At 46.1% G+C, this 17,896-nt stretch overlaps 1 protein-coding gene across 1 annotated transcript; it reads left to right on the top strand.

Moving 5' to 3' along the window:
* Positions 1 to 1,296: 1,296 nt before the first annotated feature.
* Positions 1,297 to 14,168, top strand: LOC311106800 (putative deoxyribonuclease tatdn3; the record flags this gene model as incomplete). The annotated part of the gene is made up of 6 exons (XM_084149181.1): positions 1,297 to 1,305; positions 3,485 to 3,576; positions 3,979 to 4,034; positions 4,141 to 4,180; positions 14,000 to 14,078; positions 14,163 to 14,168. 6 exons carry the CDS (start codon positions 1,297 to 1,299, stop codon positions 14,166 to 14,168), a joined length of 282 nt encoding a protein of 93 aa, XP_084005307.1.
* Positions 14,169 to 17,896: the final 3,728 nt, after the last annotated feature.

Raw genomic sequence — 17,896 nt, 5'->3', positions numbered from 1 at the left:
GTTAGTTTGTGTATGTAGTGCAGACGACTGACTACTTGTATTACAAATGTATACAATATCATAAGCTCATGTAACCCAATATTGCAAGCTCTGATATTGTATACATTTGTAATACAAGTAGTCAGTCGTCTGCACTACATACACAAACTAACAGCATTGGGAAATCTTAATGGATTTTCCTCGAGAGAGGGTAACAGTTGAGATGGGTAAGGGCTGTAACAATGTTCATTGATGCCCCAGGACACTGAGATTTCCTTTAGAACATGATATGTGTATCTCTCGGGCTGCTGTGCTGTGGTCGTTTCTGCGGTGTGGAGGTGAAAACCTAAAGATTTATAATGTTAGAAAGCGATTCTGTATGGCGATATGAAAGAAGAGAGTAATTTCCGAATATGCTGTTAAATAGAACAAATAGTGTAAATATCTAAACCCCTGTATGAATAGAACACAAGTCTAAAGGAGGAATTGGTGAAGAAAAGTATAAAGTAACATAATATTTTTATTTAACCTGGCAAGTCAGTTAAGAACAAATTCTTCTTTACAATGACGGCCTACCCCGGCAAAATTGTGCACCGCCCTATGGGACTCCCAATCACAGCTGGATTGTGATACAACCTGGAATCGAACCAGGGTCTGTAGTGACACCTTTAGCACTGAGACGCAGTGCCTTAGACCGCTGCGCCACTCGGGAGCCATATTGAGTATGATGGGTTACTAACAATATAAATAATAATAGTAATATACAACTTGCACACTGAACTCAAACATGCTCACGATGTGAGTCATGTGTCCAAAGTGGGAATTACCAGTCCCCTGGGGCCCTTTGGTAAATATGCACATTTATTGTCTTCATATGCCTTACTGTTGTTGAAAAAATATATGTTGGTATTGGTTGACAGTTACTCCAAATGGATTGAAGTTTTCCCCACATCAAGTGATATGTGTATTGCTGTTGTTGTTTTCTTTTCTTTGTTTTTGCCTTGCTTTAATAACAAATCTCACCAGATTGGGTCTGCTGGATGGTCGGGATTTCTCCCTAAGGATTGGCCCTCTAACTCCCTGATCTGTAACTCTGCAGTGAGATAGCCAAGATGATAGGGGAGTATAAGCCAATTTGGAGGAAACAAATGGTTTCAACTGTGTGTTGTTATTCTCTTTGACATTTGTTTTAGAAATCTGTATTAAGAATATTGGTAGTAGTAATAATTTGTTTTACAGTAAATCATTTGTCTGGATTTCCTGAATCAGAAATGCCCTAAACTAAACTGTTGTTCTGGTCTGTCCTTTCTCAAGGTTATGGCGAAGGTGACCACAGATAGTATCTAGATGCATGGAAGGGATCATTTGACCAAGAACAGTGTGAACCTCAACCCCTCTTAACCGGCTGAAGTAATGGCGAAAATGGCGTTCAATATGGTCCTTATGGTTCAATATGGACCACTTCTACCTTGAGACCTGAGTCCTAGCCAGCAACCTGTACACAGCATCCAGTCGAAGCTATCAACTGCCTTTTCTCTCATGCCTTTTCTCTCAGGAGTGTGACATGAGTCCACGTGGAGTGAGCATGGAGAGAGATCCCATCCAAACTCTCATGCTACTGGTGTACTGGTAGGAAAATGGACAAGACATAATGGACTGTAAAGGACAGTGGCAGCTCAGGTGAGAGACATTATAAAGGGCCCTCCACTTTGAACATGTGCCATTAAAAGAACGAACTGAAACACTATCTGAAGAAGAACATGAAGAAACGCCAGTAGGATGAGTACCGGGAGGGAGGGGGGTGGTCAACCGTGCCCTTAATTGATTTAGGCTTATCCAAAATTGTTTATTTGGGATATCAGGTTGATTGTGGAGGTCTGCACACTGCGAAATATATAGTAATTTAGACTAAGAATGCATTGAGATATCAATCTGTCATTACCACAAGTGATGAGAAAGGTTAATGCAAGAAAAATAAGATGAATATACTGTATGTCAATGTAAATGTACATTTTGTGTGCTAAGTTGAGGGTCTTAAATTAAATTAAAACGTGATAGAACCAACGTGAAGCACTAAGGACTGTCATTCTGAATTTGGGTTGGATAATTTATCAATAGTTATAATTATGATTTGGAAAGGGGAAGCTTCTAGAGACAGAGCTATGCCCCTATATTGTGAGGAGAGACACTAGATTGTAGCTTGGGCTAACCTTGCCACAATCTTGTTCTTATCAAGGTTGGTGTGAAACTGTTATGACATGTTCTCTCTCTTCCCTGGGAAAGTCAATATGCATGTGCCCTAGACCAAATTCGGGAGATCTCTAGAGACGTAGAGAAAATTGGAAATGCTAAAAGAATTGCATAAATTGGCTCTGCAAAACTGAGAGGCTCTTGACTATCTTTCGGCAGGTCAAGGGGGGACTTGTGCAATCATTGGCGATGAATGTTGTACTTTTGTCCCAGATCACGCTTCTAATATGACTGATCTCACCTACACAGCTGTGCCACTAGAGATCCTGGTTCGAATCCAGGCTCTGTCGTAAGGGCTATTTGACCAAGAAGGAGAGTGATGGGGTGCTGCATCAGATGATCTGGCCTCCACAATCACCCGACCTCAACCCAATTGAGATGGTTTGGGATGAGTCAGATCGCAGAGTGAAGGAAAAGCAGCCAACAAGTGCTCAGCACTTGTGGGAACTCCTTCAAGACTGTTGGAAAAGCATTCCAGGTGAAGCTGGTTGAGCAAATGCCAAAAGTGTGCAAAGCTGTCATCATGATTTGTTTAACACCTTTTTGGTTACTACATGATTCCGTATGTGTTATTTCATAGTTTTGATGTCTTCACTATTATTCTACAATGTAGAAAATAGTAAAAAATAACGAAAACCCCTTGAATGAGTAGGTGTGTCCAAACCTTTGACTGGTACTGTACGTGCCATATTCTGGTGTAAAAACTGTAACATGATGTGACTTCTGTAAAGCAAAAGGATTAGGCTTATTAAGCCTGAGCTCCCACTTGCTAAGCTGCATGTGAACTCTGAAAGAATAACTTCTTAAATCACTAACAATTCACCCTGTCTGCTAATACCCTAAATTATCTATACCCTTTGCATGAGCTTTGGAAGGAATTCATGTCTGTCAGAAACCATTCTTTCACAAAGTTAATTTGGTGGAGCCCAGTGAAGCAAGTATTAGGACAAAGTCAACAACGTCTCCCCGTCAATAACAGCGCAGAGTAAGCTGGTGGGGACAGGGCGCTCTAGCTGGACATTCCCAGCATGTGTTTTTCTGTGGGGCTGACTGACTATTGGCCTGGTCTGGGAAACGTTTGACTAACCACCGTTCAACTGGTTTCCAATAAGCTGGGTCCTACTTTGCACTGCCCAGTGCCCATTTCAGATTTGTGCTGAGGTTATGTTTTGCCAATAGACTGAATCATTGACAATTATATTTTTCTATTGCCCCTCATCCGTTAAACTGTCTATTTTTCTTATTTTGATGACAGATTGGTCTTGCCCCCACTTCTCAGGAGAGAGAAGAACAGTTGACTGTTTTCAACAAGCAATTACAAATATACAAGGAGATGGATTTGCCAGTGTGGTCCTCTGTAGCTCAGCTGGTAGAGCACGGCGCTTGTAACGCCAAGGTAGTGGGTTCGATCCCCGGGACCACCCATACACAAAAAAAATGTATGCACGCACGACTGTAAGTCGCTTTGGATAAAAGCGTCTGCTAAATGGCATATTATTATTATTATATTATCGTGGATAGTGCCTTGGTCCTTATTGCTATGTGTGCTAGACACACCATTACATGAATGTTATCAGACTGTGGGCAAGAGCAATGAGCCGTGTCCTTGGCAGGGATAAGAACAGGCTTTGCATGGAATGTCTCACTGTAACTGGATATTAGGGAGTGTTATTATTTGTCACTACTATATTTCTCCTGACCGTTTCTTGTTGTGTAACCAAAGTTGAGTGCATTTCCTCTGTGATGCAGGAACATCCATTCCCGATCAGCTGCAAAGGTTACCATAGCTACTCTGAAAGAACAGGGTTGGTGTATTATAATCAGGATTGCATAAGAGGACAGCCTCATTGCTGAAGTGATGAATGTGTTTTCAGAAGGCGTTAATATGTGCTATTTTGGCTATCCTATCAGGTATCACTGATGCTTTGCTGCACAACTTTGCAGGGAAACCATAAAATCAAATCAAACTTTATATGTCACATGCGCCGAATACAACAGGTGTAGACCTTACCGTGAAATGGTTACTTACAAGCCCTTAACCAACAATGCAGTTCAAGAAAGAGTTAAGAAACTAAAGTAAAAAAATCAAATAATGTAACACAATAAAATAACAATAACGAGGCTATATACAGGTGGTACCGGTACCGAGTCAATGTGCGGGGGTACAGGTTAGTCGAGGTAATTTGTACATGTAGGTAGGGGTAAAGTGACTGTACATAGATAATAGACAGAAGGTAGCAGCAGTGTAAAAATGTTCTCAATGTAAATAGTCCGGGTGGCCATTTGATTAATTGTTCAGCAGCCTTTTGGTCCTAGACTTGGCACTTGCCGTGCGGTAGCAGAGAGAAGAGTCTATGACTTGGGAGACTGGAGTCTTTGACAATGTTTTGGGCTTTCCTCTGCCACCGCCTAGTATATACAGTGAGGGAAAAAAGTATTTGATCCCCTGCTGATTTTGTACGTTTGCCCACTGACAAAGAAATGATCAGTCTATAATTTTAATGGTAGGTTTATTTGAACAGTGAGAGACAGAATAACAACAAAAAAATCCAGAAAAACGCATGTCAAAAATGTTATATTGTCAGCTTCCTGCCTCCTGTTTGTCTCCGGGCCTCTAGAGGTCATCTGTGTTCCCCTCTGCCTTAGTTCTTCCTCGTGTGTCCTTATTAGCTTGATCCAGGTCACCTGTGCCTTGTTTCCCCTAGAGTATTTTAGCTGTGTTTTTTCCCCTTGTTCCTCACTTGGTTTTTGAGTCCTGGCTATGTGTCTCCTGCTTTGTCCCACAGTGTCTTTCCAAGTAAGCTTTTCTAAGTTATCTTTAGTTTGTTTTTCTCCCCTCGTGGAGTTATTTTGTTTTGCCTCCTGTTTTGTTACTCTACCTCTGTTAATATACCTCTTTCTGAGAAGAACTTTTGTTGGACTATTTTTGAAGTGCAAAGAACCTTTTTTTACATTAAATCTACTTGCCTGGAGTATTGCCTTGGGTGTTTCATTTGGGTCCAACTATACCTCCTCTGTGGCTAAGGGGTAGAACCCCCAGCTCTCCACATCTGAGACCTGAGTTCAAGCCCAGCTTGTGACAGAAAAACCAAGTCCATCATGGACCCAGAAACACTCAGTTCCCAGGACCTGTTGGCGGTGATCACTCGACATGAGGCATCTTTCCAGCGCCATGAAGCCGTTCTCAGCCGACAAGAAGAGCTGATGGCTAGTCATTCTCAACTCCTGGCCGAAATGATGAGTCCCCTCCGCCAGCTCTTTGAACGCCTCCCTGGTCCTCTCCCTTCCTCCAGGTCACCCCCCAGTGACGACAGGCCTTCTCCAGTGGCGGAGCCCCGACTACCACCTCCCAAGCCCTTTTCTGGGGATCCAAGCTCTTGCCAGGGTTTCCTCACCCAATGCTCCCTCACCTTCGAGCTCCAACCCTCAAGTTTTCCCACAGACCGTTCCAAGATTGCCTACATCATTACCCTTCTTTCAGACAAGGCGCTCGCCTGGGCCTCTGCGGTGTGGCAGTCCCAGGAGGCCTGTTGTGACTCCTACGCTGCATTTGTAGAAGAGTTCAAGCGGGTGTTCGATCATCCTGTCAGTGGGCGGGAGGCTTCCAAGCGCCTACTGTCTCTCCGTCAGGGTCCCCGAAGCACGGCAGATTTTGCCATTGAATTCCGGACCATAGCAGCAAGGAGCGGATGGAATGATGAAGCGCTGAGGGTCTGTTTTCAGGGAGGGTTATCTGAGCCCCTTCAAGATGAGTTAGCCACCCGAGAACCAGCTGGAGATCTCGAGTCCCTCATAGCCTTGGCCATCCGCCTGGACAATCGTCTAAGAGAGCGGAGAACGGCTCGCCGCCAGGTGTCTCAGTCCCAAGTTCCTCTGAGCAGCTCTGTTTCTCCTGTTTGGACTCCGTCATTCAGAGCTTCCCCGGCTCCTGAACTGCTCCAGGATTCCCCGGAGAGCATGCAGTTAGGCCGTTCCAGGCTTTCTCCCAACGAAAGGGAACGTCGCATGAGGGAGCGTCGGTGCCTCTACTGCGGGGTTGCCGGCCACTTCCGCTCCACTTGCCCCGAGCTTTCGGGAAACGCCTGTCCCCGCCCAGCTACAGGAGGGCTGTGATGGGGAAAATTAGAGCTCCTCCTACTAACGCTGTCCTAGCTATTCCAGCCACTCTGTCCTGGGAGGGCCACCAGCATCGGGTCCAGGCTATGATCGATTCCGGTGCCGCAGGTGATTTCCTGGATTTAACCTTGGCTAAGGAACTTAAGATCCCTACCCAACTACTTCCTCAACCCCAGGCAGTTACAGCCTTAGATGGCAGACCTCTGGAACCAGGAAAGGTTACAGAGGCGACTCAGTCCCTGCGACTTACCATCTCTCAACACCAGCAGGAGGAGACCTTCTATCTCATTGACTCTCCCGAGTATCCTATTATCCTGGGTCACCCTTGGCTATGCAGACACAATCCCCAGATCGACTGGCCTACTGGCACCATTCTAAGCTGGGGTCCCACTTGCCAACTCACCTGCATGCTTCAGAGTCCCTCAGCCCCTAGTACCCAGTTTCAAGAGTCTGTTGACGTCTCCCGAGTCCCCAGTGTTTACCATCGGTTCAAGGCAGTGTTCAGCAAGGCCGGGCTACTTCCTTACCGCCTCATCGCACGTATGACTGTGCCATTGATCTACTCCCTGGTTGCTGCCCTCCTAGAGGTCGGATCTTTTCCTTATCCTCCCCCGAGCACGCAGCTATGGACACCTACATTAAGGAGTCCTTGGCAGCCGGCCTCATCTGTGCCTCTACTTCCCCGGCTGGGGCGGGCTTCTTTTTTGTTGAAAAGAAAGACGGGGGTCTTAGGCCTTGTATTGATTACCGGGGACTCAACAAGATCACGGTTCGGAATCGATACCCCCTTCCTCTCATGGCCACTGCTTTTGAGCTGCTTCAAGGGGCTTCCATTTTTACTAAACTGGATCTCCGCAATGCTTACCATCTCGTGCGGATCCGGCAAGGAGACGAATGGAAGACGGCGTTCAACACGCCCACGGGGCACTATGAATATCGGGTGATGCCGTTCGGGCTCACCAATGCCCCCGCAGTATTCCAAGCCCTGATTAATGATGTTCTCCGGGATATGCTTAATCTGTTCGTCTTCGTGTACCTGGACGATATCCTCATCTTCTCGAGGTCACTGAAGGAGCATGAGGGGCATGTTAGCAGGGTTCTCCAGAGGCTCCTTGACAATCACCTCTACGTTAAACCTGAGAAGTGTGAATTTCATGTTTCCCAGACTCAGTTTCTCGGGTTTATTGTCACTCCCGGCCACCTAGAGATGGATCCCAAGAAGGTCAAAGCGGTCCACTGCTGGCCCACACCTGCCACGGTCAAGGAGGTTCAACGGTTCATTGGCTTTTCTAACTTCTATCGGAAGTTCATTAAGAATTTCAGCTCTGTGGTAGCCCCCTTGACGACGCTTACCAAGGGAGGAGGGACCAAGATTCACTGGGGTCCGGAAGCTGCAGGGGCCTTCGAGGATCTCAAGCGCCGCTTCACTTCTGCTCCGATTCTGGTGATCCCTGACCCAGAAAGACCTTTCGTGGTGGAGGTGGATGCCTCAGAGGTGGGGGTGGGAGCCGTCCTGTCACAGAGGGGTGAGGATGGGAGATTACACCCTTGTGCCTTCATGTCTCGCCGCCTGTCTGAGGCCGAGCGCAACTACCACGTGGGGGATCGAGAGTTGCTTGCGGTAAAACTGGCCTTGGAAGAGTGGCGCCATTGGCTTGAGGGGGCTCAGCATCCTTTCCAGGTTCTCACAGACCACAAGAACCTGGAATATCTCCAACAGGCTAAGCGGATGAACCCTCGGCAAGCACGATGGTCCCTTTTCTTTAATCGATTCCAGTTCCTCCTGTCTTACCGACCTGGCACCAAGAACGTCAAGCCGGATGCCCTGTCTCGAGCCTATTCTCCCGAGGTACAAGAGAAGCCCTTGGCATCGATTATTCCGAGGTCTAGGATCGTCGCACCTCTTCAGTGGGAACTAGAAAGAGGGGTACGAGAGGCCCTTGTCCATGAGCCCGATCCAGGCGGTGGTCCTGCCGGTCGCCTGTACGTTCCTCTCTCTGTTCGGGCCCGCGTCTTGCAGTGGGGTCATGAGTCGCCCTTGACATGCCATCCAGGCAGTGCTCGCACACTGGAATTCCTCCGACGGCGGTTTTGGTGGCCGTCCATCAAGAAGGACGTGCAGGTCTATGTTGAGGCCTGCCCTGTGTGCAACCAGGGAAAGTCGACACGCCAGCGACCCCAGGGACTGCTCCATCCCTTACCTGTTCCTCGAAGGCCATGGTCACACCTTTCTCTGGACTTTGTTACGGGACTTCCTCCATCCCAGGGCAACACCGTCATCCTAGTGGTGGTAGACCGGTTCTCTAAGGCTGCCCGGTTTATTCCCCTGCCCAAGCTGCCCTCGGCTAAGGAGACTGCTGAGCTCCTCATGAACCATGTCTTCCGGATATTTGGAATTCCCCTGGACGTGGTCTCCGACCGAGGTCCCCAATTCTCGTCCCGGTTTTGGGGGGCCTTCTGCAGGCTTATTGGGGCCACAGCCAGCCTATCGTCGGGGTTCCATCCAGAGTCTAATGGCCAAACGGAACGGATTAATCAGGATCTGGAGACCACCCTGCGGTGTATGGCGGCCAGTAATCCCACGTCTTGGGCCACCTATATCATTTGGGCTGAATATGCCCACAACACCCTCCAGTCCTCAGCCACCGGATTGTCCCCCTTCGAATGCCAGTTCGGTTACACCCCTCCATTATTTCCAGAGGAAGAGGCGCAAGTTGGTGTTCCCTCGGCCCAGCGCTTTGTCCAACGCTGTAGGCGGACCTGGAAGAAGGCCAGGCGTACCCTCCTTCGGACCTCCCAGAGATACCAAAGTCAGGCTAATCGCCGCCGCCGGACGGCCCCTAGTTTCCGAGCTGGTCAGAGAGTTTGGTTGGCCACTAAGAACCTGCCCCTCCGGGTCGAATCCAAGAAGCTTTCCCAGAAATACATCGGCCCTTTCCGCATAGCAAGAAAAGTTAACCCTGTTTCTTATCGTTTGGTTCTCCCTCGCTCCCTTAGAATTAACCCCACTTTCCATGTTTCACTACTTAAACCTGTCTTGTCTTCTCCCTTTGCCCCCCCACGCAGACCCCCGCCACCTCCCAGGATTATTGACGGCCAGCCAGCCTACACAGTCCGCCGGATACTGGACTCCCGGAGGGTCCAGAACTCTCTGCAGTATCTGGTGGACTGGGAGGGCTACGGGCCAGAGGAGCGCTCCTGGGTTCCAGCCAAGGACATCCTGGACCCAGGTTTGATCCGAGAGTTTCGCACCCTGAGGCCAGGGTGTTCTGGAAGGAACGTCAGGAGTCGTTCCTAGAGGAGGGGGTCCTGTCAGCTTCCTGCCTCCTGTTTGTCTCCGGGCCTCTAGAGGTCATCTGTGTTCCCCTATGCCTTAGTTCTTCCTCGTGTGTCCTCATTAGCTTGATCCAGGTCACCTGTGCCTTGTTTCCCCTAGAGTATTTTAGCTGTGTTTTTTCCCCTTGTTCCTCACTTGGTTTTTGAGTCCTGGCTATGTGTCTCCTGCTTTGTCCCACAGTGTCTTTCCAAGTAAGCTTTTCTAAGTTATCTTTAGTTTGTTTTTCTCCCCTCGTGGAGTTATTTTGTTTTGCCTCCTGTTTTGTTACTCTACCTCTGTTAATATACCTCTTTCTGAGAAGAACTTTTGTTGGACTATTTTTGAAGTGCAAAGAACCTTTTTTTACATTGAATCTACTTGCCTGGAGTATTGCCTTGGGTGTTTCATTTGGGTCCAACTATACCTCCTCTGTGGCTAAGGGGTAGAACCCCCAGCTCTCCACATCTGAGACCTGAGTTCAAGCCCAGCTTGTGACATATATAAATTGATTTGCATTTTAAATGAGGGAAATAAGTATTTGACCCGCTCTCAATCAGAAAGATTTCTGGCTCCCAGGTGTCTTTTATACAGGTAATGAGCTGAGATTAGGAGCACACTCTTAAAGGGAGTGCTCCTAATCTCAGTTTGTTACCTGTATAAAAGACACCTGTCCACAGAAGCAATCAATCAATCAGATTCCAAACTCTCCACCATGGCCAAGACCAAAGAGCTCTCCAAGGATGTCAGGGACAAGATTGTAGACCTACACAAGGCTGGAATGGGCTACAAGACCATCGCCAAGCAGCTTGGTGAGAAGGTGACAACAGTTGGTGCGATTATTCGCAAATGGAAGAAACACAAAAGACCTGTCAATCTCCCTCGGCCTGGGGCTCCATGCAAGATCTCAACTCGTGGAGTTGCAATGATCATGAAAACGGTGAGGAATCAGCCCAGAACTACACGGGAGGATCTTGTCAATGATATCAAGGCAGCTGGGACCATAGTCATCAAGAAAACAATTGGTAACACACTAGGACTGAAATCCTGCAGCACCTGCAAGGTCCCCCTGCTCAAGAAAGCACATATACAGGCCCGTCTGAAGTTTGCCAATGAACATCAGAATGATTCAGAGGAGAACTGGGTGAAAGTGTTGTGGTCAGATGAGACCAAAATGGAGCTCTTTGGCATCAACTCAACTCGTGTTTGGAGGAGGAGGAATGCTGCCTATGACCCCAAGAACACCATCCCCACCGTCAAACATGGAGGTGGAAACAGTATGCTTTGGGGGTGTTTTTCTGCTAAGGGGACAGGACAACTTCACCGCATCAAAGGGACGATGGACGGCGCCATGTACCAACACATTTTGGGTGAGAACCTCCTTCCCTCAGCCAGGGCATTGAAAATGGGTTGTGGATGGGTATTCCAGCATGACAATGACCCAAAACACACGGCCAAGGCAACAAAGGAGTGGCTCAAGAAGAAGCACATTAAGGTCCTGGAGTGGCCTAGCCAGTCTCCAGACCTTAATCCCATAGAAAATCTGTGGAGGGAGCTGAAGGTTCGAGTTGCCAAACATCAGGCTCGAAACCTTAATGACTTGGAGAAGATCGGCAAAGAGGAGTGGGACAAAATCCCTCCTGAGATGTGTGCAAACCTGGTGGCCACCTACAGGAAAGGACTGACCTCTGTGATTGACAACAAGGGTTTTGCCACCAAGTACTAAGTCATGTTTTGCAGATGGGTCAAATACTTCTTTCCCTCATTAAAATGCAAATCAATGTATAACATTTTTGACATGCGTTTTTCTGGAATTTGTTGTTGTTATTCTGTCTCTCACTGTTCAAATAAACCTACCATTAAAATTATAGACTGATCATGTCTTTGTCAGTGGGCAAACATACAAAATCAGCAGGGGATCAAATACTTTTTTCCCTCACTGTAGGTCCTGGATGGCAGGAAGCTTGGCCCCAGTGATGTACTGGGTCGTACGCACTACCCTCTGTAGCGCCTTACGGTCAGATGCCGAGCAGTTGTCATACCAGGCGGTGATGCAACCGGTCAGGATGCCCTCGATGGTGCAGCTGTAGAGCTTTTTGAGGATCTGGGGACCCACGCCAAATCTTTTCAGTCTCCTGAGGGGGAAAAGGTGTTGTCGTGCCCTTTTCACGACTGTCTTGGTGTGTTTGGACCATGATAGTTCGTTGGTGATGTGGACACCAAGGAACGTGAAACTCTCGACCCGCTCCACTACAGCCCTGTCAATGTTAATGGGGGCCTGTTCTGACCGCCTTTTCCTGTAGTCCACGATCAGCTCCTTTGTCTTGCTCACTTTTAGGGAGAGGTTGTTGTCCTGGCATCACACTGCCAGGTCTCTGACCTCCTCCCTATAGGCTGTATCATCATTGTCAGTGATCAGGCCTACCACTGTTGTGTCATCAGCAAACTTAATGATGGTGTTGGAGTCGTGTTTGGCCACGCAGTCGTAGGTGAACAGGGAGTACAGGAGGGGACTAAGCACACACCCCTGAGGGGCCCCAGTGTTGAGAATCAGTGTGGCAGACGTGTTGTTGCCTACCCTTACTACCTGGGGGTGGCCCGTCAGGAAGTCCAGGATCCAGTTGCAGAGGGAGGTGTTTAGTCCCAGGGTCGTTAGCTTAGTGATGAGATTTCTGGGCACTATGGTATTGAATACTGAGCTGTAGTCAATGAACAGCATTCTCACATAGGTGTTCCTTTTGTCCAGGTGGGAAAGGGCAGTGTTGAGTGCGATTGAGATTGCATCATCTGTGGATCTGTTGGGGCGGTATGCGAATTGGAGTGGGTCAAGGGTATCCAGGATGATGCTGTTGATGTGAGCCATGACCAGCCTTTCAAAGTACTTCATGGCTACCGATGTGAGTGCTACGGGGCGGTAATAATTTAGGCATGTTACCTTCGCTTTCTTGGGCACAGGGACTATGGTGGTCTGCTTGAAACATGTAGGTATTACAGTCAGGGAGAGGTTGAAAATGTCAGTGAAGACACTTGCCAGTTGGTCTGCGCATGCTTTGAGTACACGTCCTGTTAATCCGTCTGGCCCCGCGGCTTTGTGAATGTTAACCTGTTTAAAGGTCTTGCTCACATCAGGTACAGAGAGCATTATCACACAGGCGTCCGGAACAGCTGGTGCTCTCTTGCATGCTTCAGTGTTGCTTGCCTTGAAGTGAGCATAAAAGGCATTTAGCTCCTCTGGTAGGCTTGCGTCACTGGGCAGCTCTCGGCTGGGTTTCCCTTTGTAGTCCGTAATAGTTTTCAAGCCCGGCCACATCCGACGAGTGTCAGAGCCGGTGTAGTAAGATTCAATCTTCATCCTGTATTGACGCTTTGCCTGTTTGATAGTTCGTCTGAGGGCGTAGCGGGATTTCTTATAAGCGTCCGGATTAGTGTCCCGCTCCCTGAAAGTGGCAGTTCCAGCCTTTAGCTCGATGCGGATGTTGCCTGTAATCCATGGCTTCTGGTTGGGATATGTACGTACGGTCACTGTGGGGATGACGTCGTTGATGCACTTATTGATGAAGCCGATGATTGAGGTGGTATACTCTTGAATGCCATCGGATGAATCCCGGAACATATTCCAGTCTGTGCTAGCAAAACAGTCCTGTAGCGTAGCATCCGTGTCATCTGACCACTTCCGTTATGAGCGAGTCACTGGTACTTCCTGCTTTAGTTTCTGCTCGTAAGCAGGAATCAAGATGATAGAATTATGGTCAAATTTGCCAAATGGAGGGCGACGGAGAGCTTTGTATGCGTCTCTGTGTGTGGAGTAAAGGTGGTCTAGAGTTTTTTTTCCCTCTGGTTGCACATGTGACATGCAGGTTGAAATGAGGTAAAACTGATTTAAGTTTTCCTGCATTAAAGTCCCCGGCCACATGGAGTGCCGCTTCTGAATGAGCATTTTCATGTTTGGCCATGGAAGGAGTGGAAAGAGTGGAAGGAGTGCAGGCAGGATACTTATTCTTCTTCTCTCCAGCTGTCTCTGCAGGAATTAACAGGTGAGCGATAGAGTTGTTCATTAACCTGCAGTCATCCAGTAATCTCTCAGTACCATATGTCCTCATTGTTATAGAAATCCCTTACCTTTTCTAACACCTTGATCTTTGAATATGCATACTAAGCTTTTGTTTCAAGTTTTAAAGATTGGTTAAAGCTACTTTCACTGGGCCAAAAATGCTGTGTGCATTTTCTGCTAAACATAAAACTCTGAAACGGCCATATGGTGTGATAAAACCAGACATGATTTTAGAGAGTTCCTGTTGAGTCCCCTCATAATGACTGTGTTGTTACTGTGTTATAACAAAGAGACAAACTGATCAAACAGATTCCATTGGAACTCATCTGTCTGAAGACAGACTCTCTTGCCTTGGGACCAGAAAAACATGTGGGTTATCATCATTTGGAATGCAACATTATGTAGCAACCTGGTTGTTTTGAATCATTAAACTTATGTCTCCCCTCTCCAAAGAAATGAACCTAAGAACATACTGCTTGTCTGTGAGTACATTGCTCAAGTCAAAGGAATCACACCTCAAATGGTTATTCATGCCACCACAGAGAATGCCCTCCGGTTGTTCCTAGAAATTAGGAGCCTTAAGTCACACACATCACACTAAATGTATAGGTCTAATTCGTGTCTTTTTGTAAATTAATTCATATTGTGTTATCTCATGCTGTATCTCCGAAAATGAAATGGAATTGTGAAATAAAATTCTCAAGAGACAGGTGTTTGTGCATGGTGATGGACACTTCTATGTATAATTGTATAAAGTCACACATAAAATCAGCAACCATTGGCTATGACGATGGCAATACTTACGGTTTTCTTCTAAGCGTTTTCGCTCCTGGTATTTGGTGACATGTCCTGCTGTCCAAAACGGACCGTTGCTCCGGAGTCTCTGCCTGGAGCGACTTGGAAGTCGCAAGTGTTTTGCAAATGACAGTCAAAATGTATATTCTCTGCTCTTTCCCATAACTTGCTGTCAATCTCTACTTGACACCACTTTTCTCACCGCAAATTTAATTCGAACAGGGCATCGACTTTGGATTTTGACATGTTTGATAAGCTTTCTAACACCACTAGAGCAGTGGCGATTTTAACATGTAAATCTTGGTGGGGCAAACTTTGTTTTAGATGCATCCCAGCAAAGCCACTACACAACATAACACTAAACAATACATTAATTGCACTATAACGGTGACAAACGGTGCCCACAAACTGTTAAGGCCTACATAAAGCTGTCCAGACAGCGGAGCTTTCCTTTCAGCACCATGGAGTGAATCCTTACCATGGCTACACCTGGCTATCAGCGGAGCCTCGTCTGGCAGCGAAACAGTTCAGACTCATTTACTGCCTTTTTTAAAAACCACTGACTCCTTGTGGATTTGTGTAAGTCGATAAGAACCGAATTCTCCTTCAATGATAATGAACGCCAACATGAGTTTTGAGTTTTGAACCATACACTAACATTATTACATTTATGTTGAGTAAATTCATAATCTTTGTTTTTATATCATTAACACTTAGCTCTAAGTGTAAGCAAGTGCATGCAAACGTGCTGCGACGAGGTAGGCCTATTCGTTCAGCACTTTCAAAATGGACCAACAGAAATTCTGAAAGATGTTAGTACAGAAAATTCAGCAAGATGTTGAGGCCTTAACTTTACTCTTCTTTAAGTCACCACAGAGAGAGAAATAGAGAGTCGCAGTTAGCCTACCATTTGAAGTATTTGATTAGGCCTATGTGGTCTAAAAGGGAAGGAAAATATGATCCACTTTTATAGACAATTTACCGACGCACAGACAGCGCATTGCGCAAACAAAACAATCCTCGCAATATTAACTGGAATTACATGGGTTAAATTACTGAACTTTTTGTTGAAAATAAATATTTGAATGGGAAGAGACTGTCACTAGCAAACATGGTTACAGACCCAACAACATTATATAGTATCCCCTCCTCATGAAGAAAATCACATGACCTAATTAAAACACACAAAGTAAGCAAACCAATTAAATCATTACAACATTGCCTAAAATTATGAATAAGATACAGTACTAATGAGATAGACCTATATAAGCAATAGGCCTATAACAATTGAAATGTACAAACTATGGCATAAGGGGACGATGAGTGGATAAGAGGCAAGCAGTAATTTCGATTATGACATAATCGGGCTCCTGAGTGGCGCAGCGGTCTAAGGCATAATCGGGCTCCCGAGTGGCGCAGTAGTCTAAGGCACTGCATCTCAGTGCTAGGGGCGTCACTACAGACCCTGGTTTGATTCCAGGCTGTATCACAATCCGGCCTTGATTGGGAGTCCCATATGGCGTCGTCCGGGTTTGGGTAGGCCTTCATTGTAAATAAGCATTTGTTCTTAACTGACTTGCCTTGTTAAAAAAAAATAACAATAATGAGTGAGTTATGAGGGACGTCGTCTATATAACTATTTGTTCAGCACTTTTTAAATGTACAGCGACAGAATTCAGAACATGAGCCATTCTTACAGTTTTCTCCCTGTACACCAAGTCAGAACCGAATAATAAATAACTAGGACAAATAAGCAGGCAATGAAAGCTCTTACAATATTCAATGATGACATTTCTATAAAACAGGCTATAGGTTACATGTGCACCTCTAAGTCAGAACAGTAGGCTAAATTCTGAGGGGGAGAGGGACCAAATTATTAGGGTGAGGCAAATGGGCTACTAACAGCTTACTACACAACATACACTTAGTATTACTTTCTTAGCTACAGTATACAAATATCCCTTGCATATTAAATCATTTATGGAGCAGCATTCAACACATTTTAGGATTCACCATTGTTGTGCTCACTTGAACAGGAAGGTGGCACGGCGGTCCTTCTTGTGGGCAAATTTTGTCATCAAACTTTCTCATCAAAGTCTGTCATTCTCTGGATTTATGGTGCTTTCATGACATCTGGGAACTCTGAAAAAAACAAGGTCAAATCATGATGTCAGTGATCTTTAAGTCGCAGCTCTAGAAAGAGGCCAGAGTTCCCGACTTCGAATTCCGATTTGGATGACCATTCAAAACGTATTTTCCCAGTCGGAGCTCGTATTTTTCGGAGTTCCCAGTTGTCTTGAACTCACTGAAGTCTGAGATTTCCCAATTACGAGTTTCCAGTTGTTTTGAAAGCGGCAGAAATCATGCTGAATTGACAGCATGGCCAATGTATCCAACCTTTTCTGGCCCATGGTGTTGTGTGTGAATGTTTATAACCTTTTAAGCCTGGAAAAGAGAAAGATGTTTTAAATCCTTAAACCCAGACTTGGACCACACACCCTCTCCACCGAATAGCAGGCAGGGGGAAAAAAATAGTGATGGCTTTGCAACGCTTGCAGTTAGCCACTGATTCCTTCCAAACCACTCATTGTTGAATTTGCGTTTTCCGATTTGTCGTTTTATCTATAATTTATCTTCATATAAAAATAATTGAAAAGGATTTGCCAGTAGATTGTCAACGTGATTCATGATGATGACTGCTTGTCTAGCTTGCTAGCTAAGATTTTGAAAGTATTATGTTGACATGATCAGTTCAATCAACACTACGGTAGATATAACATGATTTGACCTCATTTTATCTGTGGCCAATGACCTTGAGCCTTCTTGGATGGGGACTTTGAATGTAAATCTATGGCAGCACCCAAGGGGGCTTGAATTGCCTAGCTCACCCTGTAGATTCTGCGGTGAGGTAGTGTCTCCATGAGTGACAGAACACTGAACCAATCACTGCGCAATTAGAGAAGATTACCAACGCATATGCTCTGTATTTTCCGCTGGCTACCCCTCCACCAAAGAAAGCACTGAGCTAGGTTGAAACACCTGCATTTTGGAGCTGCCTTACTCACGAAAGAGACCATGTTTGTATGCAGCTTTTTTAACTCAATATATAGCGCATTCAGAAAGTATTCAGACCCCTTGACCTTTTCCACATTTTGTAACGTTACAGCCTTATTCTAAAATGGATTACATATGATTTATTTCTCATCAATCCACACACAATACCCCATAATGACAAAGCGAAACAGGTTTCAGCAAATTTTTGCAACTGTATAAAAGGTCCCACCGTTGACAGTGCATGTCAGAACAAAAACCAAGCCATGAGGTCGAAGGAATTGTCCGTAGCGCTCAGGACCTCAGACTGGGGCGAAGGTTCACCTTCCAACAGGACAATG

Source organism: Coregonus lavaretus (genome assembly GCF_964263955.1).
Source record: "Coregonus lavaretus genome assembly, chromosome: 31".
NCBI classification, from domain to species: domain Eukaryota; kingdom Metazoa; phylum Chordata; class Actinopteri; order Salmoniformes; family Salmonidae; genus Coregonus; species Coregonus lavaretus.
Note: the sequence above shows the minus strand (reverse complement) of the source record. Positions and strands in the feature narration are given on the sequence as shown.